The sequence below is a fragment of the Lepidochelys kempii genome, chromosome 7 (assembly GCF_965140265.1).
Source record: "Lepidochelys kempii isolate rLepKem1 chromosome 7, rLepKem1.hap2, whole genome shotgun sequence".
NCBI lineage: Eukaryota > Metazoa > Chordata > Testudines > Cheloniidae > Lepidochelys > Lepidochelys kempii.
The window spans coordinates 104,925,980-104,952,469 of record NC_133262.1 but is presented as its reverse complement, the minus strand read 5'-3'; the positions used below and the strand labels follow the sequence as shown (position 1 = coordinate 104,952,469).

Here is a 26,490-nt window from a genome sequence, read left to right as displayed (position 1 = left end):
ATTATTATTATTATTATTCCTATCTACTAGATAGTTATTCATAATACCTAACTCTCTATAATGCTTTTCATTCATCAAAGCGCTTGACAAAGAAGGTATCATTAGCCTCATTTTATACATGGGGAAACTAAGGCACAGAGCAGGGAAATGACTTGTTTGAGGTCACCAGCAGGCCAGTGGCAGAGCTGGGAAGAAACCTCAGGTCTCAGTCCAGTGCTGTAGCATTTGAGCCTCTCTTTAGCCTTAAAGCTACCTTGGAATCTGCAGATTGTATTTAATTTCGCTTGCAATTTTACTTTCGTCTTCTTTCCAGCTCTGTAATTGTCCCATTACCATGAAGAATTTAGTGGGTTTTTATGAATGGGAAAAAAAATCCTGAAAGTGTTATGTTACCCATCAATAGGACTCTCTTGTGAAATGTGTGTCAGCATGGAGTGATCATTTTAAAAACTCTTCCATCCCCACTAAAAAGGAATAAAATAGGCCTGCATATTCATGATAGTAGAGAATGAAGAGTGCAGTAAGAGAAAGATCAGGTTAATCCAGATGGACATCAACTAGCCAATTCTTAAAATGACAAAGTTAAAACAAGAAATGCCAGAGATTTGGAAAGTCAGTATGGTCTAGCAACTTGGATACTGAATTAAGAGACAGAAGACTTGGGTGCTAGTCCTGGCTCTGTCACTGATCTGTCGTAGGACATTAGATGAGTCACTTCCTGTCTTGGTTTCCCCTTCACTCTCTGTCTAGCTTATCTACTTAGACTGTAAACTCTTTGGGGCTGGGACTGACTTTCCCAATATTCTGTGCCTAGCACAAGGGGCCTCCAGATCTTGGTTGGGCCTCTAGCTGTTACTGCAACACAAATAATAATAATAATTGGGGAGAAATCATCAATGCTTGCGAAAGAAAACCCCTTCTGCTATATCCTCTGACCACTGCAGTGCATGCTGGAGGAGTCTATATGCTCATTTAGGTCACTGTGAAACCATACAAGTATTACACATTTAAAAAAAAAATTCCCAGAATTTTTGTGGCTCCTTTTCTCCTTGATCCCCATGGTTACATTGTGTCTATGCTCAGTGTTTGCTCTTTGTCTGTGACAGACATTTCTCTCCTGGTATTTCATAGCATTCATCACTGAAATATGCTAATTAAAATCACAGCTCCTATATGTGCCCTTCTAATGGAAAATAATAAAGAAAAAAGCAACAGTCAAATTAATGAGCATCTTTAGTTTGTAAAGTGTTTTTAATAGTTATCATGAAGGAAAAGTAATACTACTTCTGCAAGGCCCTCAGATGGGAGGTGCTATGAAATGCCACGACAAGACTGACAAAGAAAGGGAAAAGGTTGGTTTATTAACCACTTTTACAGATGGGGAACTGAAGCTAAGAGAGATTAAATGACTTGCCTAAAGTCACACATGAGGTCTGGGACAGAGCCCAGATCCCTTAAGTCTCATTCCAGTGCCTTAACCACAAGACAATCCTTCCTCTCAATTCTTCCCTTTATTCTGTAACACAGATACTGAATGGTGCATGGATTACAAAACCAATTTGGGGCCTGATTGTGCCTCCCATATATATTGGAGAGCAGTAGAGACTCTCGGTGCCTGGAACTGCCCACAGCTCTGAAAAGGATGGGGGAAGCTATCTAATTGGGACCTGCAGCAAGCTCTCCTGTTGTCTATATGTGGGAAGAATGCATGGCAGGCCAGGGGGAGAGGATGAGGTTGAAGGCGGAATGAATGTTGTAAAAGCAACAGTGCTGTCCAGTTTGAGACAAATAGCAATTTAGATGCCTGCTACCTGTGGGGACTGCACCTGGAACTGTACTATCTTTCCCACAGAGCTCTCTCTACTCAAGGCCACATTGACTTAAAGGGAGGCTCTGGAGGCTGCATAGGCACGGAAGCCATAGCACATGGCTCTAATAACGGGGAAGAGGAGCGTTCATTGTTAAACACCTAATTGGTCTGAGTATGCTCTGGCATGTCAATATCACCTTCCACAGGTTTAGCAAATACACTGGGTCAAACCCTGTGCTGATTGATGTTCTGTGCAATGCACTGGCTTAACTTGGGCTTTTTAAAAGTGTTAAATCAGCACAGAATTTGGCCCATTCCACTGAGTCTGGGTTTCATGTCTCTATGCACCCAGAGCATTGGTCTACAAATGAGCAGTGACAAGTTTGCTGAATCCGCTCCAGAATAAGCAAAGTCAATTTGGTCTTAAAAGCCCTGCAGCACGAGTAAGGGCACTTTCTCTGAACATAGACAAGCAGGCAGCTCTCTAATATCTACCAAAAGCAGGCCAGGGGAAGAGGTTTCCTGTGATATTGTTCAAGCGTCGTAGACAGCAGGCTCATTGAGTAATGTGCTTTTTTTTTTTTCCTTCTGTACAATATATATAAAACTGAAAATTGCACTCTGGAAATGTCCTGCATGTCCAAAATTAACAAGCTGCTGGCTCAGTTAAAGCTCCTGGAGCCAGAGTAGCTGCAAAAATATATTTGCATACATCTTGGAACTGGCAGTTTTTTCCATATTCCCTCCAGTTATCCTCTGAACCCCAGGAAGCCAGGCTTCACTCTTCAGTAGTTGTTCCCTTAACTCAGAATGGGAGCAATTAACTGGTACCGTTCATGAAGAAAAGTAGATCCCTTCTGCAGAATAGATTGTCTCAAGGAATACATGGTGGAAAGCACTGGTACATTTTGGTTCTATTTAATCAAAGAGGATCTCCTTCCAGATCATGCTGAAAAGTTGAAATCTCCGTATTTTTCTTGAAACACAATATTCTGAAAATATTTCAGTGTTATTGTTTCTCCTTTTATATTAATGATATTTTGCTATAATTTAGAATAGAGTAGAATAACTTTAAAGTTTAAATGTTTTGACTTTTATATTATATTATGACAATATAATATAAATAAAAATGATAAAGTAGAAATAAAACATTTTGTTAATTTCTCATTAAAAAAATGCAACAAAACTGATACACTTCCACAAAATTTTCAATTTTGTCAAATCAGCATTTTCCAGTGGAAAACTGTTCCACTGGAACATTTTCAACCAACTCTATCATTAATATTCATGTAGTAGTCGTGACAAAGTTCCTCCTCTACCTTGGTGGGTCTTGTGCTTATTGGAGGATTTGCTCACCTCGGAGATTCATGGCAGCCCTCAGTTTGGCCATTTTTGTGAACCCACAGTCCAGGTCAACTCCTCCTGACCAGGAGTTGGGAAGTTTGGGGGGATGGAGGGATAGGGGGAACCTGAGCCCACCCTCTACTCCGGGTTCCAGCCCAGGGCCCTGTGGATTGCAGCTGTCTACTGTGGCTCCTGTAACAACTGCGTGACAGCAACAAATCCCTGGGCTACTTCCCCATGGCCTCCTCCCAACACCTTCTTTATTCTCACCAGAGGACCTTCCTCCTGATGTCTGATAATGATTGTACTTCTCAGTCTTCCAGCACTATGCCTTCTCACTCTCAGCTCCTAGTGCCTCTTGCTCCCAACTCCTCACATGCGCACCACAAACTGAAGTGAGCTCCTTTTTAAACCCAGGTGCCCTGATTAGCCTGCCTTAATTGATTCTAGCAGCTTCTTGATTGGCTGCAGGTGTTCTAATCAGCCTGTCGGCCTCAATTGTTTCCAGAAAGTTCCTGATTGTTCTGGAACCTTCCCTGTTACCTTACTAGGGAAAACGGACCTACTTAACCTGGGGCTAATATATCTGCCTAGCAATATGTCTGGCCGGGGCAAAGGCGGTAAAGGACTCGGAAAGGGAGGTGCTAAGCGCCATCGGAAAGCACTTTGTGATAACATTCAAGGTATTACTAAACCGGCTATTCATCGTTTGGCTCGTCGTGGTGGTGTCAAGCGTGTTTCTGGGTTGATCTATGAAGAGACCCGTGGCGTGCTCAAAGTTTTTCTCGAAAACGTGATCCATGATGCTGTTACTTACACCGAGCATGCGAAGCGGAAGTCTGTGACAGCCATGGACGTGGTTTATGCTTTAAAACGCCAGGGTCGCACTCTGTACGGATTCGGGGGCTAAGCCTTTCTTTTGACTTAAGTTTAATCACTCTCCTGTAGCCCGCCCACTTCCCGGATCCCAATAGGATCACTCTCCTGTAGCTATCTGGCCCAACCCTGTCATATAGTATTAATATGAGACTACATTCAGCTACCACAACCTGAAACATCATGTAGTCTAAGCCAGTGGTTCTCAACCAGGGGTCCGTGAGCAGATTTCAGGGAGTCCACCAAGCAGAGCCAGTGTTAGACTTGCTGAGGTCCAGGGCAGAAAGCCAAAGTCCCACTGCATGTGGGGTGAAGTGTGGGGCCCTGAGCCCCACCACCATGGGCTGAAGCTGAAGCCTGAGTAACTTAGCTTCACAGTGCCCCCTGTGGCATGGGGTTCTCGGCAACTGCCCTTAACACCAGCCATGGCTTTTAGATCCAGAAAACCAGTTACTGTGGCACAGGTGGGCCATGGAGTTTTTACAGCATGTTTGGGGGGCCTCAGAAAGAAAAAGGCTGAGAATCCCTGGCCAAAGCCACTGAAGCTGGTGGAATTCTCCAGGCTAACAAACTGCTTCAAATAATCTCCACTGCTATACTGGAGAAAAATTCTCTATGAGGAAAATATTATATTTACATGTTAGGCACGGAGAGACAGCAGCTCTCCAATGAAGACTAAGTGAAAAACTGATTTCTACTATAAGTTGTCAAGTACTGGACCAAATTAATCCCTGGTGTAATTCCATTGACTTTAACGGAATGTTACCAGGGATGAATTTGAGCCATTGTGTTTTAAGGGTGACATCACTTATAATTATAGCACTTTCCTGTGACATGAATAATCATCGTAAAGATCCTCAACGCAGGCCCTTGAATACTCTCATTTGTGATTCTGATCTGGGATTTTTGTTTATGGGCCATTATGGAATACATACATCCCAATTTGTTTCTTACTTGCACAGGTTCGTGCTACTGTAGCTACTGATTTCAGTGGAGTTACTGCTGACTTACACCAGCGTAAGTGAGAGGAGAATTAGGTCCATTTAGTTTAAAGGGGCTGTGAGCTCTTTTTGGCTCATTTGGAAAGCACAGAACTACTACCAAATATTTCATGGTCCTTTCTAATTTCTCACTCGTTGTTCAGTCTAGCAGCTTTGTTAATCATTGCTGATACTGCGGCAGTGTCTACTTCTATGGCACTAGCCAGCAATGCACCCAACAGATGTACTGTGATTTTGTCTCTTATCAGCCTTCATTTCAGAAAGATGCTCAAGCCCAAATGCGATTCAATTAATCACTTTATGGAGAAATTGGATGCAAATACGATTGATCCCTTAAATGGTTCTGGGAAAAGCCTTCTGCAGTTTTCCCGCCAGCAGGGAAACATGGCTGAGGCCTAGCAGAGGACAGAACAGTAGTGTCCTGGCTGGAACCCTGGAAATTTGTGTTCATTATACTGTCTGCATCTAAAGCCTCAGAGGAGAGTTACTATATAACTACTGGATTTTAGAGCTTTTACCAGTTGGCCCATCTCCCCTCTGCCCCCACCTCCATCTATTCTGTAGCAACCATTACAAAAACATACATACAAAGGGCCAAATTCTGCTCTCAGTCACACCACTGTAAATCTGAAGTAACTCCTGATTTCAGTGGCAGATTTACACTGTTATAACTGAGAGCAGAAGTTACCCTAAAAGCCCTGATCTCCATTTGGCACAGGTTGCTGAATTCGGAGTTTGATAATATGAGACTAATCGTGTATGCAGGGTAACCTAAAAACAAGGGAAGAGTCAACTGAACCCACAATCATCATGGGTTTGGATCTTCCTCTTTGGCGTCCGCATGTGCTAAATGTCTCATAACTCAGCAATGCAGTTTCCAGAACTGCCAGAGAATAAAGGAATACAGTTTTACTCCAGCCTTCCATTAGTCATACGAAGGACAGAACAGGGCAGAATTATAAAGATCCATGCAAATCAATCTCAGTAATATCATCAGCCTGGTCTTAGAGACCTGGGTGACGTGCTGGCCGCACTGAAATCAACGGGAAAACTCCCAGTGAGTTCAGTGGGAATACATCAGCCTAGATCTTGCGGCTGAGTGAGGAAGTTTTGGTTTTCAATCTCTGTTCTGCTACTTACTCACAGAGTGGCCTTATGAATGACACGTATTCTTTCTACATCTCCTTTCCTCCGGTGGTAAAACTTGAGTGGTATATCTTACTAACCTACTAGACAGAGTGCTGGGAAGGCTAATTAGTTGGTGTTTGCACAGTGCCTTGAAAATAACCCCTATACTAATAAATTCCTAGTACTAATCTATTACCATGTAACTGTATTAATGTGTAATTTCATTTAGGCATGGTATACTTTACAGAAGCATGTAGGAGAGAAATGGTGTTAGTTTCACAGCAGGCCAGACACAATCATAAGGGCAATTAGCATTAAATGATAGGACATAAGGCAGGGTCACTATATGCAAGAGTGACTGCAAGGAGCACAGCAGCATTTATCCAGCACAATAGATGAGGCAAGCTGTGATTCCGTGGAATGGAAGTGAAGTGAAGAAGTGCTATGGGATACCCAGAGCACGGAATCTTTAGTGCACTATGAATGGCAGCCCAGTCCTATCTAGAGCATGGTATGTGATCTGGTGTTGTCAGAGTACAATGCAATATGGGCCTGATCCAGCTCTCGTTACAAGCAGTGGAAATAAATCCATTGACTTTAATGAGAATTAGATTGAGCCCTCTGTGAGATAGCATCAGTTACTACAACAGGAAGTTTACATACATCAGCATTGTCTTTATCACAGGGAACAGAAACGAGAGAGGGGGGATCATGCATAGATGATGCAATATATGCAGGGATCATTTAATTAAGGGATAATGCAAGGAACATGCAATGAATATCTAAAGATCGCGTACTTGTGCATTTCATAGATGATTCCTGCATGCTGCATATACATCACTTTTGCTGGCACGGGAGGGAGTATACAGTTAGGACTAGCTCTTAAATCCAGCATCTCCTGTAGCATGTAGCTGATACAGGTTTAGTGCCGAACAACTACTTTAACAAAATAATGTCAACTTGCTTTTCCTAATGGCATCAAATTAACGTTGTGTTTGATTAAAAAAAAATATGGGAGGAAAATGTAATCTGGAGTACTTTTAACCAATCACATTAGTTCATTACATGTCATTTCATGCCTTTGTGCACCACTGCTCCTGGCTACGGTGCCTTCTGTTTATCTGCATTTATTTCAAAAACTTTAAAGGTCACTCCTAGCAGCCTGGAGTGGGATTTACAAAAGCACTCAGCACTAGCCAAACTCCACTCCTGCTGAAGTCAGTGGTCAAACTTCCACTGATGTCAACAGAGCAGCATTAGGCCAAAGCTAAAGCCATCTGAAAATCCCACTCTTAGTGCTTTCCCCTTTGAAAGCAATTTAGAAACACATCACCTTTTTTTCAGGAGAACTGAGCACCTTGAATGGGAGCTGTAAATGCTCAGCGCCTCTGAAAGTCAGGCCAGGAAGGGTATGTCTACACTGCATCTAGGAGCAAGTTTCCCAGTTTGGGTCTACAGACTTGTGCTAGCAGGACTCACACTGGCATGCTACAAGCAGACATTGCAGCTTGGGCAGGAGTCCAGGCTCTGACACCTGGAGAGAGGAGGGGGCTTTGGAGCCCAAACTCCAGCCTGAGCTGCAATGTCAAAGCACTATCTACAGGTATCTTCAGGGCCCCGTTAACCCAAGTCTATGAACCCAGGCTGCGAAGTTCACTCCCAGACGCAATGTAGACATACCCTTAAGGGGTTAGAAGGTGCCTAATCCTGGGCAGGCCCACAAGCTGGGGTGGTGCAGAAATGCTGCAAACAACCACCCCTTCCCCACCCTGCCAACTACAATCAAAGCTTTCTGCCAGTGGCAGAGAGGGGAAAGGGAAGGGCTAGTGTGAATCCTAGGGAGTGCAAAGAATGCAGCAGGGATTTCTCTGCCCTAGCCCCCATGTGCTATCCAACGCATTGTGCCTATCTCTAGCATCTCCTGCTAAATCGGTGTATCTCTGCCCCTCTCTCCCATCATGGGCTGGAGCTAAGAGCCACAATGCGGCTCTAATTAAATTTCACAACTTTCCCATCTAGGAAGGCTGAGACAGAGATATGAAGTGATTTATGGGAGGCCATAGAGAGAAACAATGTCTCCACATGGGGATTAAAACTCAGGTGATCCTGGCACATAGCTCCATGCTCAGACCACTAGGTGATATCTCTCTCTATACCGAATATAACAGAATGTGCCTTCAGTTAAAGAACCAACTTCCTAATTAGGTTCTTAGAGCTGCATGAGAGGAGGCAATCCAATTATTTAAGCATAGCAGCCGGTTCTAGACTTATGCACCATGTATGACTGCACAAAACATCCCCTCACACTCTTCTTCTTATCCTAAATCAATGGCCAACTAGCTGCTTTGGGGGAAAAATGACCCTGCCCAGGTAATTCCCAAGTGTTCTGGGAAAGGTTGCATGAGTGGCTGGCACCAATGGGCACCCTTGGAAAGAGCTCCTGAATGTCTGGAAATTCAGAATGGAAACAAGCCCAATCATTCTGAACTTTTAATGTTGCCTATCTACAGGAAAATATTAACAATAGCAGAATCAAAACCCTGCCACCGTGCAGTGGCCTTTCTCTGTTGGAAGCTCCAACACAGGTGCATGGGAGCCCACATAGGGACTAAGCAAGAGATAGCAAAGGCGGGTATATGAAAGGAGATTCAGTGATGGAAGAGTTGGCTACATCTCCAGCAGGATAAATATAACCAGGAGCAAAAGGAGCACTGCCATGGCATGTCAATGTGGGCATCAAAGGAAGCTGTGGAAAAGAGTTTCAGAAAGTGGAACATTTTCCAAATGAGTCAACATCAGCTTGTCCAATACTATATTTTGCACAGTCAAATGCTGTAGTTAGTAGATTTTCCAAGAATTAGTGGAAGAGGACAACACTGCACAATTGGACAAACTGAGACTTTGATGAGATTGTTTCTACAGTCTGTCTTTAAGAGCAATTTACTTGGATTAGTAATACAGTGTCTGTTTATGAGTAGAAACCACAATAATTAATCCAGTCTTTAGTTACTGTTTAGGGCAGTGGTTCTCAAACTGGGGGCCATGACCCTTCAGGGGGGTCATGAGGTTATAATGTGAGGGTCGCGAGCTGTCAGCCTCCACCCCAAGCCCTGCTTTGCCTCTAGCATTTATAGTAGCATTAAATATTTTAAAAGTGTTTTTAATTCATAAGGGGGATCTCTCTCAGAGGCTTGCTGTGTGAAAGGGGTCACCAATACAAAAGTTTGAGAACCACTGGTTTAGGTTACTGGGCCAACTTTGTTTTTTTTCCATGGCATTCCTCAGATGTTGAAAGAACTCCGCATCAACATGCATGGTGACACCACCTCATTCTCCTTAAGACTCATCTCTTGCATGAATGCTACCATTGAGCAATGACTATACAAGTGGCGAGCTGAAACTTCTGCTTCTTATTATTTCACCTTCTTGTTTTATTGTTATTTCAGCCTTCCAACCACTCTGAACAAAGTTTGCCACTTTCACCCACCTGCTGTAACTTGTCATAAACCTGGACTGTGAGCTTTCTGGGGCCTGGACTTTGTTACTTGTTTGTACAGCAGGTAGTACAATGGGCCCTGATCCCTTAATTGGGATCCCTAGTTGCTACTGAAATACAAATAATAACCATAAGAATTAAGTAAAGGGCTATTAAAAAATTCAATACTAACTCTGACCTATGTGATCTACACAGAGGGATCTCCTTGTTTCCCATATTGCTTATTTTGTATAACCACATTTATAGCTTAACTAAGGTAGTTTTCTTAATATCCAGGGATGCATGCAAATTATCCATCAGATTTTCATTTGCAGGAGACAGAGCAGCAATTGTAAGCAGTGCCCATGGTAGTGGGATGATATAGAGATCCAGTGCCCCAACAGAAGCTACTGAAGGCAGCAGTTCTTTCACTCCATGGGTATATGAATAAAAAGACTTTTTGCACCATTTCCTTAGCACCAATATAGCTCCACAGGGGCTCGTAACAGTGGAAACATAACCCGCTGGTCAATGTGTGTTTCACATCCCCCTCTGTGCATGGGATGTGAGTGTGTTGTAGCCTCTACCTACTAAGCCTGAAATGTTAACTCAGGCTGTAGACAAGAACAACTGCATCTGATCTACCCAATGCTTACCCATGTCTTTTTAAATATGACCCTCATTCAGATTTTGAAATACACCAGGGAAAAAGTGCAGACAGCTACTAGGAGTGCTGCACAGAAACTAAGAAGCAGCAGAGTCCAACTCCCACCAGCACATGCCAATATTGGTTATAACAAAAACCAGATAGATCTCAGATACTTTGGGTATACACACAGAGAGAAGGTGTATCTACATGACCTAGCCTTCATGGCCTATGTAGAGAGGTGAACAGTAGCCTCTGAGTACAGTGTGGTGGGCCAGATATCTAAATGTGCATCCATCTCTCAGTGGCATCTGGCTGGACAAATACCTGCTTTAGGTGGCTAGGTAGTGACTTGAGCACCCAAGTGCAGACCTTAGCTATCCATGTTTGAAAATTGGGCTCTGCGCCTGGCAAGACAGGAAGGATGGTCTTGTGGCTAAGGCACAAGCTTTGGCCTCAGGAGCACTGGGAGAGATGTACCACCGGTAAAACTGAGAGAATATCCACCCTTTGTCTCTCTTATCTATTTAGACTATAAATTCTTTAAGGCAGGGGCTGTGTCTATAGAGTATCTAGCACCATGGGACCCCACCCTCAGTTTTGGCCTTAAGATGCTACCATACTGCATATAACAATGCCGCCATTCGCATGTTTCTCTTTATATTGCCATATATTTAGACACAAGGCTCTGTTATGCCTATCGTGGAGCAGAAGCACAAGGATTACGGAAGAGGGTGTAACAGGGCTTTCCTGTTCCCTTGAGAATCTTTTGCAATCTTCTAGCCTCGCACTGCTGCCAGCATTAGCCATACCAGCAGGGATGGGGCCAAAACTCCGTTCTCCCCCTTCTCCTCACAGACAGCAGAACTGGTCCTGTGCTGGAGTTAGCACATACTGCACCCTTGCAAAGATTATTTCAGTGACCGCTTTTCCCAAAGGATCCAACAGGTGCAAGAGCTTTTTCTAGATGTGATGAAGCTCCAGCTTCTAATGTTGCTACTGCCTGTGAAACTTAGGGTGACCAGACAACAAATGTGAAAAATCGGGATGGGGGTGGGGGGTAATAGGAGTCTATATAAGAAAAAGACCCAAAAATCGGGACTGTCCCTATAAAATCGGGACATCTGGTCACCCTAGTGAAACTGCACCAATGCAGAAAAGCACGAATGAATTTCCCATGTAGACGAGGCCTCTTTCTCAGTTTCTGTATGTGCTAGATGGGAATCATGAGACCTCCCTCCCTTGAGGGGAGTTGTGAAGTTTAATTAGTTATTGTTTACACAGTGATTTGAAAATAAGTGGTATGTATAATGATTTACTGTGTCTTATTGGAGTGTGGCAATTTGCTATCATTAAAACATTACTACTTATCAGCGTACAACCGCCTCAAAGCATTGTATAAACAACAACTTAGCCTCACAAATCCAATGTGAGGTAAGCACTATCCCCCTCAATTTTTTTGATAGAGAAGCTGAGACACATTAGGTTTAATGATCTGTATGAGACCACAAAGCAAGTATTGCCAACCCTGAATGTTCAAAAATCAAGAGATTGGCTTCAAAATCATGAGATTTAACAAAACAATAGATTTGGAGTTCTTTTTATTTGCCTTCTGGTTTTTTGAGCCATTTGTATTCATGTTTTTTCTTCACAACCATGAAACCTAGAAACTTACTTTAAAAAAATAACTGTGATATTCATGTAATCACCTGTCTGCAGTTACTTGGGGCTTTAAGAAAATAGCCAAATATCAGGAGATTCATGATCAAATTGCAAGAGCTGGCAACAGTGCAGCAGAGTTGGGTTTAAAATTCAGGCTTTGCTGTTGCTTAATCCCATGAACTAACCACAGGATCATGCTGCTCCTTTAAGAGTCACTGAACAAAAACTTGTAAGCACAAGCATATATTTAGCAATGTGAATTACAAATACAATTAATTACCCAGCACTTATCTCTAGTGGCCTTTTTTGCTTTTAGGAATTGTAAAAGATGTGTGTATGCATACGTGTGCATCTTTCTAAAGAACTACATATATCATCTGTAGGCATCTCAGAATACAGTGGAATTTTGCATGCTGGGATTTGTAATTTTTGTGGGTCACATTATCACATTAAAGCTGTCATCATCTGCTTCATTTTATATAAATTAGGTGAAAGCCTCTGGTTTCAGGTAAGTTTCCAGTGCAGCCCACACTTGGGCATAGTTTGGAGCATCCCTGTGGTGCAGGAAGCATTGATTGTCTCTTCAGTTTATTTAGCTCCTCTTTCTGTAATGATTTCACAGAGCTACAAAAAAGAGTCATGGAGTTTAAGGCCAGAAGCATCATCGAGCCTGACCTCCCATATATCACAGGCCACCAACACCATCCAGTACCCAAATTCTAAATCCAACAATCAAAATTAGACCAAAATATTACAGTGCACAGGATTCCCCTTGAACTAGCTTGACCATGACTACCAAAACTTCCCATTGGAAAATACTTTTTTTAAAAAAAACACCCATTGCCCAGGAGACCATGGTAACATTATCTCATGCCCAAGGAGCTGTTATGACAGCTGTGCTGAAATTGGCTGAAGATCCAAAATCTTCTTTTAATGCCCTGCCATGCATGTTCCCTGGACACTGTCTGTTTACTTCTTTTCTGATCTCTCTCACACTCTTTGATTCTCTTCAACAACCTCAGACAGAAAAAGAAGACACAATTATCAGCGGGGGGGGGGGGGGGGGAGAGGGGAGGAATATCAGACTACTGTTTTCAGATTGCATTGCTGTGATATTTACCAGAAATATTGACGAGACTCTCAAGCTAAGAAAACTGCAAAGAAAGATCTTTTTCTAGATTTCTTAAAACATGGTGAACAAATGCTGTTGGCTGCCTCTTTATAGTGTGTCAGTATGTCAGGAATCTGGCAGTAGCTAGCGAGAAAGTGCCACACTACCTGACCTTGATTCCAAGCCAGCAAAGAGAATATACTCAGTTTAAAATAGGTGGCAGCTGACAGACAAACTAAGTCAGATCTTCTGCGTTTCAGCCAGTGCATGGAAGAACTTTTCCAGTCTTTATAACCGAGTTTGAACTGTGATTTGCAAGGACAGATGACATTTGCTGACTCACACACTCCTCAACGAGCACGGAGTGTGCTGAAGCTGAAGTTGGCATCATCAACTAGATGGCACCAAATTAGACAAAGGATATTTCCCCTGCTTGAGGTGATCTTTGCAATAGCAGGAGGCTGACCTCTGATCAGGTGAGCCTTTCCATGTCTGCTGAGTGCATAAGACAATTTTAGCTAAACTGATGTGTGCAGATTAGACAGAAGTCAGTAAGCAATTGTTATTTAATAGCCAAGCTTCCCTAGCAAGCTCTCAGGCTGGCAATCTTCAGGCTACAGGTGGATGCAGAATGCAACAATTAGCTGTAAAGTTCTAGCAATGACAATTTGAACTGCAATTTTCTTGAGTCTCAGCAGAGGGCTTTTTCTCAGCATTTCTTTAACTTGAAGTGGGAAACTCTTTGCCAAAGGGTTTTATTTTTCTATAAACAGAAACTATCTATGGACCCCAGTACCAAAGTATCTGAATGCATCAAAATCTTTAATGTATTATCCTCACAACATATGGACTTGAGGTAAGGAAGTGCTATATAGCCCCCTTTTATGGCTGGGGAACTGATGCACAGACAAACTAAGTGACTAAGACACACAGGAAGTCTGTTGGAGCAGGGAACAGACTCTGGCTCTCCCAAGACCCAGACTTGTGCCCCAGACTTCCTCACTAAAGACGTGGGCCTACAAATTTATTGCACGTGCAATTGTGATGGCCGCCGCCTTGGCTGACACACTGAATGAATGAACCAGAACCATCAGAGAGAAAAACATGAGTATCTGCAGGTTGAGCTAAAGAGCCAGGCTCTTTCTATATCACCCCCATTCAAGTCCTAAGAAAGGGGTGATTAACAGTCAGCACTCCTCTAGCTCATCAAGAAGCAGCCCAGGACTATAAGGACTCACTGTGATATGTTAGGCAACAACCTTAACAGGAGCGATGGAACTTTCAGAATAATCTTGCAATCTTCAAAACTGGAATTTGTTGGTGTCACTAGTGGCTTGTCAGAGAGCAGCTAAACAATGGACTTGCCAGTAGAGCATTCAGAGTGGAACAATTCCTTTTGAAACACAAATCAGAACCTTTCGTAGAGACTTCAAGGGCCTGATTTCTCCATTACACCATAAATTTCCTTTCCTTCATGATTGTTTTGAGAACCAGTATTGTAGCTGTGGGTTAACCAAGGGGTTTTGCTAGGGACCGGCTTCTTACAAAAAAAAATGCAAGGTCACCCTTAAGCTGCCTAGCTTTCTAGATCAGGCATTTGCCTTGAGGACTTCAGTAAACAGGAGTTCAGCCCAGGTCACATACCAGGTTATGATATGACAGGCTGACAGGGTAGTTATTTAGCTAGCTGTCCATCGACAATAAATGACATTCCAGAAAAGATGCTGCAGTTGTGTGAGGGCAGTAATTTTTGCCAGGCTGTGTTTCTGGGAAGGCCAATTTTAGCCAACAAAGAAATGGTACATGGGGTCTAAATCAACTTCTGTGTTTGCTACAAAGGTCCCTGACCCACCTAGACTCTTCACTCTTTTGTATTCATTCATAACTAAAAATATCCCATCGAGATTTAAAGGGGCTTTAAGATCTGCCACATTTTGTCACTTTTAGAAAGGAAGCAACAACAGTGGCCCGAGTTAACCCAGGTTGAAATTCATCCCTTCAACATTTCATCCACAGAGCTGTCCATCTTGTTTGCAAACCAGTCCTTGCGATTGTTCAAAATGTTAAATAAAAAGGCATGTGGCTCACTGGGGTGAAGAGCAAACCAACAGTGTATTCTGAGCCAGTATGTGACAGGCATTTATGGGAATTCATACAGAAAACGGAGCTTTATTCAGACCTGCTGTGGTTCCCTCAGAAAGCCACACAATGGGCCCTATCCATCTCCATTTAAAGCAACAGAGTTTTGACAATAATTGGAAGCAGAATCTTTTTCTGGGGGCAAACAATGGGTTCCTGAAAGAATTTCAAAACAGACCCTGCAGGTGGCTCTAGTCAATTGTGGATCAGTTGACATTATTGTATCCTTTTAAAAATGAGCTTGCTTCAGAAACCTTAATGGGGTAATGCTGGTCTTTTAAGTTTGGAATACATCTCTAGGCCTATGTAAAAGCTGGTTTATGGGACTGTATGCAATATATTCCCAGACACTCCAGAGTTAATCACAGACATGTGATACCTCAGATGTATTCCTTTTGGATACAATTGGAATCTGTTCCCATTCTGAAGAGAAACACTGTACATCTTTGTTGTATTTTAAGTCCAGTCCTCTCATGTGAGTGCAAACAAGGGCATAACACTTGACCCACTGTTGTCTTTCAGAAATCATGCTGGCCCAGCTCTGCCCTTATCTACACCCCTCTGACTTCACAGAGGTAAATAAGGGCAACTCTGGGCCTCACGTGTTGTTTAAAGGGCAATGCCTGCATTTCCATTCACATGAGTAAAGGACATAGATCAGCCTTTGTCTGCCCCATAATAAAATGTTAATTCCATTCTGGCCTCACTAACTGGGTTAAGGGGATGTATGGAGAGCCTACAGAATACTTACATCAGGCACTAGGTAGATGGGCACTGGGAAAGGTGGCCACCTATGGCCTCAGATTTCCAGAACTGGCAAAATATCCTCCTTTCCCCCAAGAATGCAGCATATAATGCTGCTGTAATGTGCCTCTTCAGAGTAGCATTTCCTACCACAGCTACTAGCCACCTGTGGGAACCATACACGTAGGGTACACATTGTGGCAGTGCGTGCTGGGCTCATACCACGCAGTCTGTGGCTTGAGACTGTTTAGGCTTGATTAGAGTGGTCTGCCAGGGTATTCAGGAAAACAAGCTTTCTTCTTTGGCTTCTTAATTTTATATGGTCAAATCCCAGCTAAGCTGAATTCATTGGGAAAACTATCATTCGAATGACTAAAATCAAAAACAATTCCAGGTTCACAAGACAGTGCTGCACAGAGTACATGCCATGAGACCGACATCACAAAAATCTTTTGACTACCCCAGAAACATCTGGCTAAATTATGCAAAGGTTAACCAGGTCTGTCTGTGTCCCTAAATCCACTTCAGTTTGTTTGTCTGATGGGAATTAGTTTTTAACCAATGTGATAAAGTTTTTTAAAGAGAATGGCAAATTATAATTCAAGTAGATGGGACTGTTTTGATTTTCAAGTAAAAACAGAGTATGTCATTGTGTTACATATTATTACTAAATGGATTATAACTGAGACAGAGCCCGCTACAACAAATCACATCCTTACAGGCTCTTTCTGAATCTCAAAGATATCCTGCTTCAGTAGGTTACCATCAGACTGTATTCCCGGACTGCCCTTTTACAGGCAAATGGACAGTCTTCCTATATTATTATTATTAGCAGTAGAATGACACAGAAGCCCAAGCTAAGATTAGAGCACCATTGTGCTAGGCACTGTACCGACTCACTACAGAGACAGACCCTGCCCTGAAGAACTAACACTCTAACTAAATAAGACAGACAAATGGTGGGAGAAAAGAAATGTTGTTATCCCCATTTTTACAGATGTGAAAATGAGGCACAGAGCCATGGTCGCACAGGAAGTCTGTGGCAAGCCAGGAATTGAATCAATATTCTGAGTCCCAATACAGTGCTTTAACCACAAACCATCCTTCCTTTCTGTGTGCTGTGCTTTATGTATTAAAATGTATGCAGTTTTCCTTTGATCAAGAAATGCTCAAGCTAGGCCAATCCATGATAACTAACAAAAGTTCTTCTTTTGGCGACAATGTAGAAAAAGCTTCGCACAAAGATCTATAAACGCAAAGTAAATATGTCAGGCCTGGAGAAATTTGTCATAGCAAATTAGCCACTTTCCCAGGGTCATAAGATGCACTGAGCTTCAAATGTGGGTCATGCCAATGAGTAACCCCACATTAGTGCCACTCACTCTGCCTTTTTCTTTGGTGAACATGAGCAGTAATGTGATTCCAGTGATGTTATAGCCCAGTGAAATGAATAGGGTGAATTGTTTGTCAAAGAAACAAGAAGGGAAGAAACATCAAGATTTCATCCCCGCACTAAATGTCATTCTAAACATAATTTCCAAGATTGATTTAATATTTTTTCAATTATTTGTGTTTTTAAATAAAAATTAAGGGATAATGAATAGTTATGCCCAGACACGTAATGATTTGACCAAATAAAAAATCCTTCTGCTTCCAAGATCCTCTACACTATTTACACCATGCCATTTCCTTTTGATCTTGAAGTGAAATACAGTTCTGATGTGTTTTCCCACCAAGCCACAAATTGACTTTTACTGTCTTGCATACATGTTTATTTTAAAAACACTGAGGCTTAAAAGTTGGAACCTATCTCATGAGTTATATCAGAATCAAACTATTTCCTGGGATACGTTTGGAATTTAAACTTTGTGGCTTTTTCACCCTTCGATACCATTTTTTTTTTTTACGTTTACCATTCATTTCAGTGGGTGCTGTACTGGAAGTGAGATCAAATCACTTTATATTGACCAATGCAATTATAATTACAGCTGCAATGAGCCATCCACCAGAGACTTTGAGCTGAGGTGCAAAAGCTCTCAAATTTTCGCTGCTGTCCCAACCATTACAATCGACCTGAATGCGAGTCTGAAATCTGTCAGTATTCACACAGCACATCTTTATGGGGAGATTTTTTTATTTTACCTGAGAGGGAAAGAGCCTTATGATCCCAGAATTTAATAACAATAATAAGGTTGCCAAGTGTCTGTTTTTCAACCAGAAAACCCATTCAAAAAGGGGACCTGGCAGTGTCTGGTCAGGTGTACTGAATGAACACCAAACATTCAGTTACCTTGGGCAGGAGGGGGGATGTGCCAGGTCATCAATCTGCACCAGCCCCTGCTCAGTCAGGGCCGCCCCTTACCTGCATCTTGTGGGAAGGCAGGCAGCAAGCTCCACATCAGGCTGCAGCTCCCGTCCCAGCCCCGAAACAGAGGAACCCCATCGGGAGGTGTGGGGGAGGGAGGTGGAGAGGATCAAGCCACGAGGAAAGGGTAGGGGGAGAGCAGTGAGCGACGGCGGGACGGGTGAAGAGGAGCGAGTGGGGGCTGGGGCCTTGAAGAAAGAGGTGGAGCAAGGGGTGGGGCCTCAAAGGAAGAGGAGGAGCAGAAGCAGGGCCTGAGGAAAGAGGCAGAGTAGGGGGAGGTCCGGTTTTCAGAAATTAGAAAGTTGGCAACTCTAAACAATAATAATAACCAGCCATTATGTGGCGCTTTCTATCAGCTGATCTCAAAGAACTGTACGAAGGTGGTCAGTATCCTTATCCTGATTTTACAGATTTACAATGTAAGGAACATTGTTATAAAGAAACTGACAACTAATTTGTTATAGTATTATAACATCTGTGTTGTTTTCAAAATTTTAAGTGGGTATGGTAAGTAAAATGTCTTCACCTGTTGAATGCCCTTATTTAAAACAACAATAATAATGCATGCAACACTTCTAAAAAAAGACCATGACAACACAGACCCCTTTTTTGTTTACTTTCTTGTATGTGAATTAGCAAAGTCAACGTGTGCAGATATGGGACTAATTCAGTATATGTTAGTTCATTGTTGCAAAGTAAAAGAGAGGGCACCATTCTCATTCAGTCAGCTGGATTGCACAAGCAAAACAGTTAAGTGTTTCCAGTCTATGTGAGGGAGCCATTTCTGGTTGAGAGTCATAGGCTGAATATATACTCAGGACCATCTCTCTCCAAAGCTCACAAACTGTAGTTGTTCTCATCACCACAATCTGCTCCTATCAGATTACCATGAGGGAAGGGCTCAAGGCAGAATACCAGACCCACAAAGTTTGGATCTCAATCTAGAACTAAACTTTGGATTTGGATCTATTCTCTACAAAGGGCTAAGCCCAACCCCACATGTGAAAACCCCCAAAGCTTTGCTCTGGATCCAAACTCTGCAGCTCAGGTCCACCTCTAACTTGTACCTAGTACTTTTTTAAATCCTTGGGTCAGATCCACAGCTGACGTGAATCAACACAGCTCTATTGTCTCCTATGCTCACACCAGTCTTGACGTCTAAGATACTTTGATCCCCTTCATTACTGCAGTATGTGAGCACCCCACAATCTTTATTGTATTTAGCCTCACAATACCTCCTTTGAGGCAGGGATCCCCATTTTACATGTGGGGAACTGAAGCACAGAAAGATTAAGTGAATTGCTCAAGATCATACAGGATCTGTGGCAGAGCAGGGAATGAACATGGGTCTCCAACAGGCCAGTCTAATACTTAAACCATCCTTCCTCTTGTCAATGGAGTTATGATGATATACCCAAGCTGAGGATGTCTCTCTCTCTCTCTCTTATACATATATAACAAGGAAAAGAATTACAGCAGAAAGTGGGGTAATTTCCATGCTTAATGCAAAGGTCAGTAACATGCACATGGTTTAGGCACGTGTAAATCAAGCTCGAGTTACTATTTCAATCCTGAACAATGCAGGAATCATCCATTTATATGTTTAATAGCATTCACTTAATATTACATAACTTATGAATCTATGGTGTCAGGGTATGTGTTCCTAGCATGACAGCAATCTCATCATGAATGTCACAGTATGCATGAGAGAGCCAGGAAGCAGAGATGAACAGTTTTATTGCCTATATCACAAACAAATCAACACTCAGCTCATAAAAAGACACTCAGAAGGCATAAAATCCTTTATTATAAAAACTTTAGCAGTGTTTTATTACTTTCATCTTCTTCCAAGTTAGTGTTCAGTGTGGCCAAAATTCCCCCATCCATTTCGACAGCAGATATCCCATCTGCAGGACATAATCTCCATTGTGCATTTTCCTTGCATTCTTGTAGAACTCCCATTGATGTCAATGTATTTTTAATTTTCATTGCATTATTTGTTTTCAATCAAGAACACTCCATAATGGAATGTTTTATCTAGGAGGAACACTAGCCTTACCAGCCAGACAGGATTCCCCAGCATACAGACAGTCATCACTGTGCAGGACTCTGAGCAAAACAGGAGGGTGTCAGAGTCAGAGATAACTGGTGAGGACAAAGTAATGAGATTCTGAAATGTAGTGTGGCAGATACATCTCTTTAATCCAAAAATGCCTCAAAAAATCATGGAGAAGCTAAAAACCTATAGCCTTTCATTGGAACTTATCAGCACTAAAGATCCTGCATTATAAACAAGAACAATGCCAGAATAAATTTGACTGGGAGCTAAATTCAGCTTCCTTAGTACTTTCTTCTAACCACCTGTAGATCAAAATAACAAGTCCCCTAAAATATGACTGAAGGGAGTTTGGAATTTATATTCTTCCTCTAGCCTTCTGGAAATGTACATTAAAGAAGTGTTCCATCTTTGATCTTGAGCCTTCATCTGACCTTCTAGTGATTTCTTTGTCTGTACTATACTGTCTGTCTAATTTAGGAACTGGTCGTGGAAGGTTTCAAGCCCCACCTTGGAGCCCTCAAATCCCCCTATTGTCAGTGGGAGTTAGGGACTCTTCAGCTTTGTCTACACTCAAAAGTTGCATAGTTAACTGTACAGATATAATTAACTATACTCGTAGTTGTTACTACAACTACCCTAGGTGTAAAAGGCACCTTTATACTAGTATAATGGCATCCATACCCGGGGCTGTACCAGTATAATGATTTTGGTAAAAAAAAAAAAAAAAAAAAAATCCCATCCCTAATGGAAATAGTCATATCAGTACAAAATCTGTAGATAGACCAGGACTCAGCACGTTCCGAAATCAGATCTAGTTTGGGACTGACTATCCAAATGAGACTATACTCTATTGACCATTCCACTGGGATTATAATACCCATTACTACTGTGAAAAATGCCTAGAGATTATAAATTATCACCTGACATGGGTGGTCAGGGTCTCAACTGAAAATCTCAACCAAAAAGACAGAACCTCCAACAGCTCAGTACCTTCCTCTAACACTAGTCTGGCTTGAGAAAGTGGATCTCCACCTTCTGATTTCCCAACACCACCTCCTAGAGCCCCTGGCCACTCCAAAGGTTTCCCATACAAGTATTAAGCTGGTCCAGCTGTGTTTGGTTTATGAGGTCTGACAGAATCACTGACGAACATACTGTTTTTCAATCGAGTGAAAAGTTAAAATAAGCTTAATTTCTCCTTCCCTACACAGCTGGAAACACTCTGGTGCCATCCCCATGCAGCATCCACACCTTCCTCCCAGTTCTTACTGCACTGACTTGAGATGGGTTGAGAAGGGATGTTTGTAGTTGGGGCTACAATATACTAGAGATTGGAGTTCAGATTCTAAGGTGAATCAGGCCAGAGTTCGAGTTCAGGTTCATCTAGGCTGAAATCAGCCCTAGATGGTTAAAATTTCATGGGATCCACTGTGCTTTTGCAATGTTTCCTTATCTTGACCCAAATTCTCAAGAAACTGGATATTCCTGCAAGATTTCCAACACATCTGAACCAGAAATGCAAAATACGAATTAGTCTTTGGATCTAATGCAAAAATGAAACTGGAGCTGCAGGCGCCAATCCAGCCCCAGTACGAGGTGACCCTGTCACAAATTATTTTCCTCTTTTATAATCCCTTCCATGGAAACCTCCCTTCTCTTTCCTCCTCAAACCTTTGGGGAAATTCTCATGTCATACTCTGTGCTCATCACACTCTGTGCTCATTAAGAGCACTGTTGAAAGATAAACCTTAATTCTGGCCATCTTTGATTACAGCTTGATGGTAGAGAAACATTTCAAAAAGCTGTGAAGCTAAATTTAGAAAATAGAGCAAGTTGCTGCAGGATTAATTAACATGTTAGAAAGACAGTAATTTGGATACAGGAGGGACTTTGCAGGTTGATGGAGCTTCACATGAATGGAAAGACGCTCATGACAGAAAAGGAACCCCAAAACAAAATTGGAACAAGAAGAGAAGAAGAAAGAGGCTTTGGTTCTGTATTTAGAATTATACAATGAAAGTGATGCACAATTCTACAGAAACAAGAAGCTTTATTTACACTGGAAAAAATTCTGATTCTTCTTCCTAGATCTGTGCAGTGGATCTGAACTTGCACAGAGCTCCCATTGATATCAATGAATAGCTAAGTAACATAAACATATGGTGCTTTATAAATAATAAATGACTAATACATTATATTTTAAATGCATAGGAATGTTTTCCCTTATTCAATTCAGTTTAATGGGCCTGATTCTGTAATGAGAATTTGGCTAAATACTAATGGAGAACTATGGCCCTGATCTAACAAAGCACTTAAGCACCTGCTTAACTTTAAGCACATGAATGGTCTCAAGTGTTTCACTAGATATGGAGGAGATAATTTCAGAAGAATCCATGCTACTGACACTGTATATATTGAACTTTGAAAGTTCATATTTACATAGAAAAAAATCTATGTGGCTAGGTTGCTGTAATTTGATCAAATTCAGCTTTATTATTCTAATTTGGGCCTCTTGTAAACATACCCTTTTAAAAGGGCCACACTACTGGACTAAGTTTCAGATTTCCATAATAATCCAATTACAGCACATGGAGTCCTTTAACGCCTTCTGAATGACCTATCACCTCAAGCTGTCTAGACAGCTCAACAATTTTAGACCAGAAGTACACTGGCATCTGCACCAGTATGCTGTTACATGAGATTTATAAAGGTAACTCAGGTTTAGGCATAAATCAACAAGTCTGACAGGTCTGCCATTCATTAGGAACAACAACATTGCAGTGATAAGAAATCGAGGGCAGTTCTTAGGTGTACAGGGCACAGTGAAAGAACGTAAGCCAAACTCCAGGCAAACTTTCCTTTTCTGTGGGGTGATGGGGGGCCGGGAGTAGGGGAGTGAGATTTGGAAACCGACTTTTCATTTCACTTTCCTTCTAATGGTGAGATTTCCTTTCAATACTTATATTATGCAAGATTGTAATCTGCTTTGCTGTCATTCTAGTATTTTCAGTTATGTTCTTACCCAGAGTATATTCCTTAAGGGGACACGGCAACTAATTTTAGACCAAAACATAGGTTTGAGTTTTGTTAAAGAAAAAAAAAAGGCTTTAACAAAATCTAATGCAGAAGAGGAGTATTTTGGTAGGGTTTTTTTATTTCAATGAAAACAATTTTTCTCGTCTGTTTAAATTTAGCATCGGAAAACTGGGAGCATTAGGTTACTGAATGAGAATCACAGAGTGAAATGGACCAGTCTTAGTTGCCCCATCTAAATTAAGGGAATTGCAAAGAGTCAAAAATATTGGGGCCTCAATTTCAAAAGAGTCTCAGGACTTGTCCATATGCACAAGTTGTACTGCTTTAACTGTACTGGGATAGTTAAAATGGGATATAACAGGCCTAGTGTGAACACAGTTTTTTCGTATAAGAGTGCTTTGTATTAGTACCACTATTCTTCTATAGCAGGGGTGGGCAAACTATGGGCCGGGGGCCACATCCAGCCCTTCAGATATTTTAATCCAGCCCTCGAGCTCCCACTGAGGAGCAGGGTCGGGGGCTTGCCCCACTCCATGTATGCGGTGACTCCGCACAGCTCCCAGAAGCAGTGCCATGTCCCCCTGTGGCTCCTACATGTAGGGGCAGCCAGGGGGTTCTGCATGCTGCTCCCGCCCCAAGCGCCAGCCCTGCAGTTCCCAGTGACCTGGAACCATGGCCAATGGGAGCTGCAGGGGCGGCACCTGCGGACTGGTCAGCATGCAGAGGCGCCTGACCACGCCTCTGCGTAGGAGCCAGAGGGGGGATGTGCTGCTGCTTCCAGGAGCTGCTTGAGGTAAGCGCTGCCTGGAACCTGCACCCTAACCCCATTCCACCCTCTGAACCCTTCTGTCCCAGCCTGGAGCACCCTCCTGCACCCCCAACCCCACCCCAGAGCTCGCACCCCCATCCTGAGCCCCCACCACCACCACCACCGCACCCCAACCCTCTGTCCTAGCCCAGAGCTCCTGCCTGCACCCTGAACTCCCATTTCTGGTCCCATCCCAGAGCCCGCATTCCCAGCCAGAGCCCGTACCCCCTCCCACACCCCAACCCCCAATTTCATGAACATTCATGGCCCGCCATACAATTTCCATACCCAGATGTGGCCCTTGGGCCAAAAAGTTTGCCCACCCCGATCTAAGCTTTGTACAAACAAGTGTTGTTATTATTAACAGAAGTAAGGAATTCTATATCTTCCTATTAAGTGAGCTCTCTTCTTGCCACTTCATCATTCTATTTTTTTTCCTGCCTCTGAGGGAAAAAGATGTTTAATATGCCTGTAAATCCATTTGATTTGCAGAACATCTTTTAAGTTAGCCTGCTTATGCAAACAGCCTTCAACATTTTTTTAAAAAGTAATTTAGAAAAGTAATGGATAAGAGGTAAATTTTTTATTGCAACATGGCATGGTAATTGACCAGCAGCATTTACTTCAACATGGGCAGAAGTACAGAATGTCTACTAAACTTTTGTTGTTAGTTTGTTTGTTTGTTTGTTTGTTGTGGTTACGACAAATTTGCTTCTTTGCTGAAAAGTTCTGGAAGGTAACTAGCCAACCCAGATCCTGAAATTCAGAACACCCCTATAATCATTTTGTTAATTTTTAGGCTGTTTATTTTGATTGCCTTCTCCAGGAATTACAAAGAGCTTTTCCCCCAAACTTGAGGAGAGAGCAGAGGAAACATGTAGTAATAAAGATGACAAGCCATTATTCGGTGTCTTTATCTGACACCAACTAACACTCCAGACTTCTAATTCATATCTTACTCCTGTAATCTCATTAGAATCAGCCACAGGGAATGGCAAGTGTGCTAGACTGCACATGGCTCTACAGCAAAGCTATGCCAGTTTCTGCCACTGCTGAAGCAGCATGAAGTCACTAACATTATGTTCCTTTTACCTCCAGGAGTCTGCCCTGCTTGCCTGCTGTGTCAAAATCCCTTTCACCTATGAAAATCGACTCCACCAAAGTCAAGAATGTTCAACATAACTTGCCTAATCTTGCTCTGTTGCTCTGTGCCAGTTAATATATTACTCCCACATGAAGATATCCTGTACTTTAGCATGAAAGGCGGTAGGGCTACTTTCCTAAGTGAACTGTACAAGTAATAAAACTCCAGCCCATACTTGGGTCTGATCCTTCTTCTTATTATTTATAGCGACACTCTGCTCCCACTCAGGCCAATGACAGAATTCCTGAATTATGATTGGTAAATGGTTACCCTGTAGGGTTCTCTCCACCACCAGCTGAGGGGCAAAATTTTGCTCACGTTTTCAATGGTGTAAAACCAGACATACTCCACTCAAGTTAATACAGTTACTCTGTATTTGCTGAGAGTAAAAGCTACAAAGTCACTGTATTGCTATGTATTATTTATTTATGATAGCCCACACAATGAGCTAGGCACTTTTCAGGCATTCAAGAAGGGAAGTCCCTGGCACAAGGAGCTCAGTGTAATGCCTGATAGGTGGAGAGAAGTTACAGGAAGAAGAACAATCTTTAGGGGGGTTATTTTATATATATCCACAGATTTAATCAGCAGCCAGCCCAGCAGAAGTGGGGCTGAAAGTGGGACTTAATGTGAATAGGGTAGGGTCCCTGCAGATGAGCTCAGGGGGGCCCTACCAGTCACAGAAGGAGGCATGGAAGCCTTCTGCCCGGGCACTGAAAGAAGCTAACCCTCAGGTGGAAAGGGGGCGCAGAGAGGAATGTGCAGGGGTGAGGTGAAACGTGACAAGGAGAGGATAAATAGAGAGAAACAGTTATATAGCACTTTGAAACTGGAGACAAGACACTCGAATCCAATGCAATAGAGGATGAGGAGCCGAAAGGGGGGATGCAAAGAGGGGAGTTACATGATCAAACCAACAGCCAAGAAAGATTACTTTTGTGGCCATGTTTTTTATGGACTGAAGGGCTGCATCGTGTGTGTTTGGAAGGCCAGGAAGAGGGATGTTGCAGTAGTCTAAGTGGGATATAATAGGGGCCTGATCGAGAAACTTGTCTCTGGGGATGGAAAGAAAAGGGTGAAGATGCTGAGGAAGAAGAGAAAGCAGGATTTGGATATGGCCTGGATATGTGGAGAAAGGGAAG

The 26,490-nt window shown here is 42.5% G+C and overlaps 2 protein-coding genes across 4 annotated transcripts in view; one reads left to right on the top strand and one right to left on the bottom strand.

The window, feature by feature from the left end:
• Positions 1-26,490, bottom strand: part of FAM53B (family with sequence similarity 53 member B) — a 128,263-nt gene that overhangs the window by 22,167 nt on the left and 79,606 nt on the right. The window lies entirely within an intron of this gene.
• On the top strand, positions 3,705-4,064 carry LOC140915370 (histone H4-like). The gene has a single exon (XM_073354959.1). It carries the CDS (start codon positions 3,753-3,755, stop codon positions 4,062-4,064), a length of 312 nt encoding a protein of 103 aa, XP_073211060.1. The 5' UTR covers positions 3,705-3,752.

Excerpts from the sequence above, each read along its gene's own strand:
- LOC140915370 (XM_073354959.1), top strand. The coding sequence starts at position 3,753 with ATGTCTGGCCGGGGCAAAGGCGGTAAAGGACTCGGAAAGGGAGGTGCT.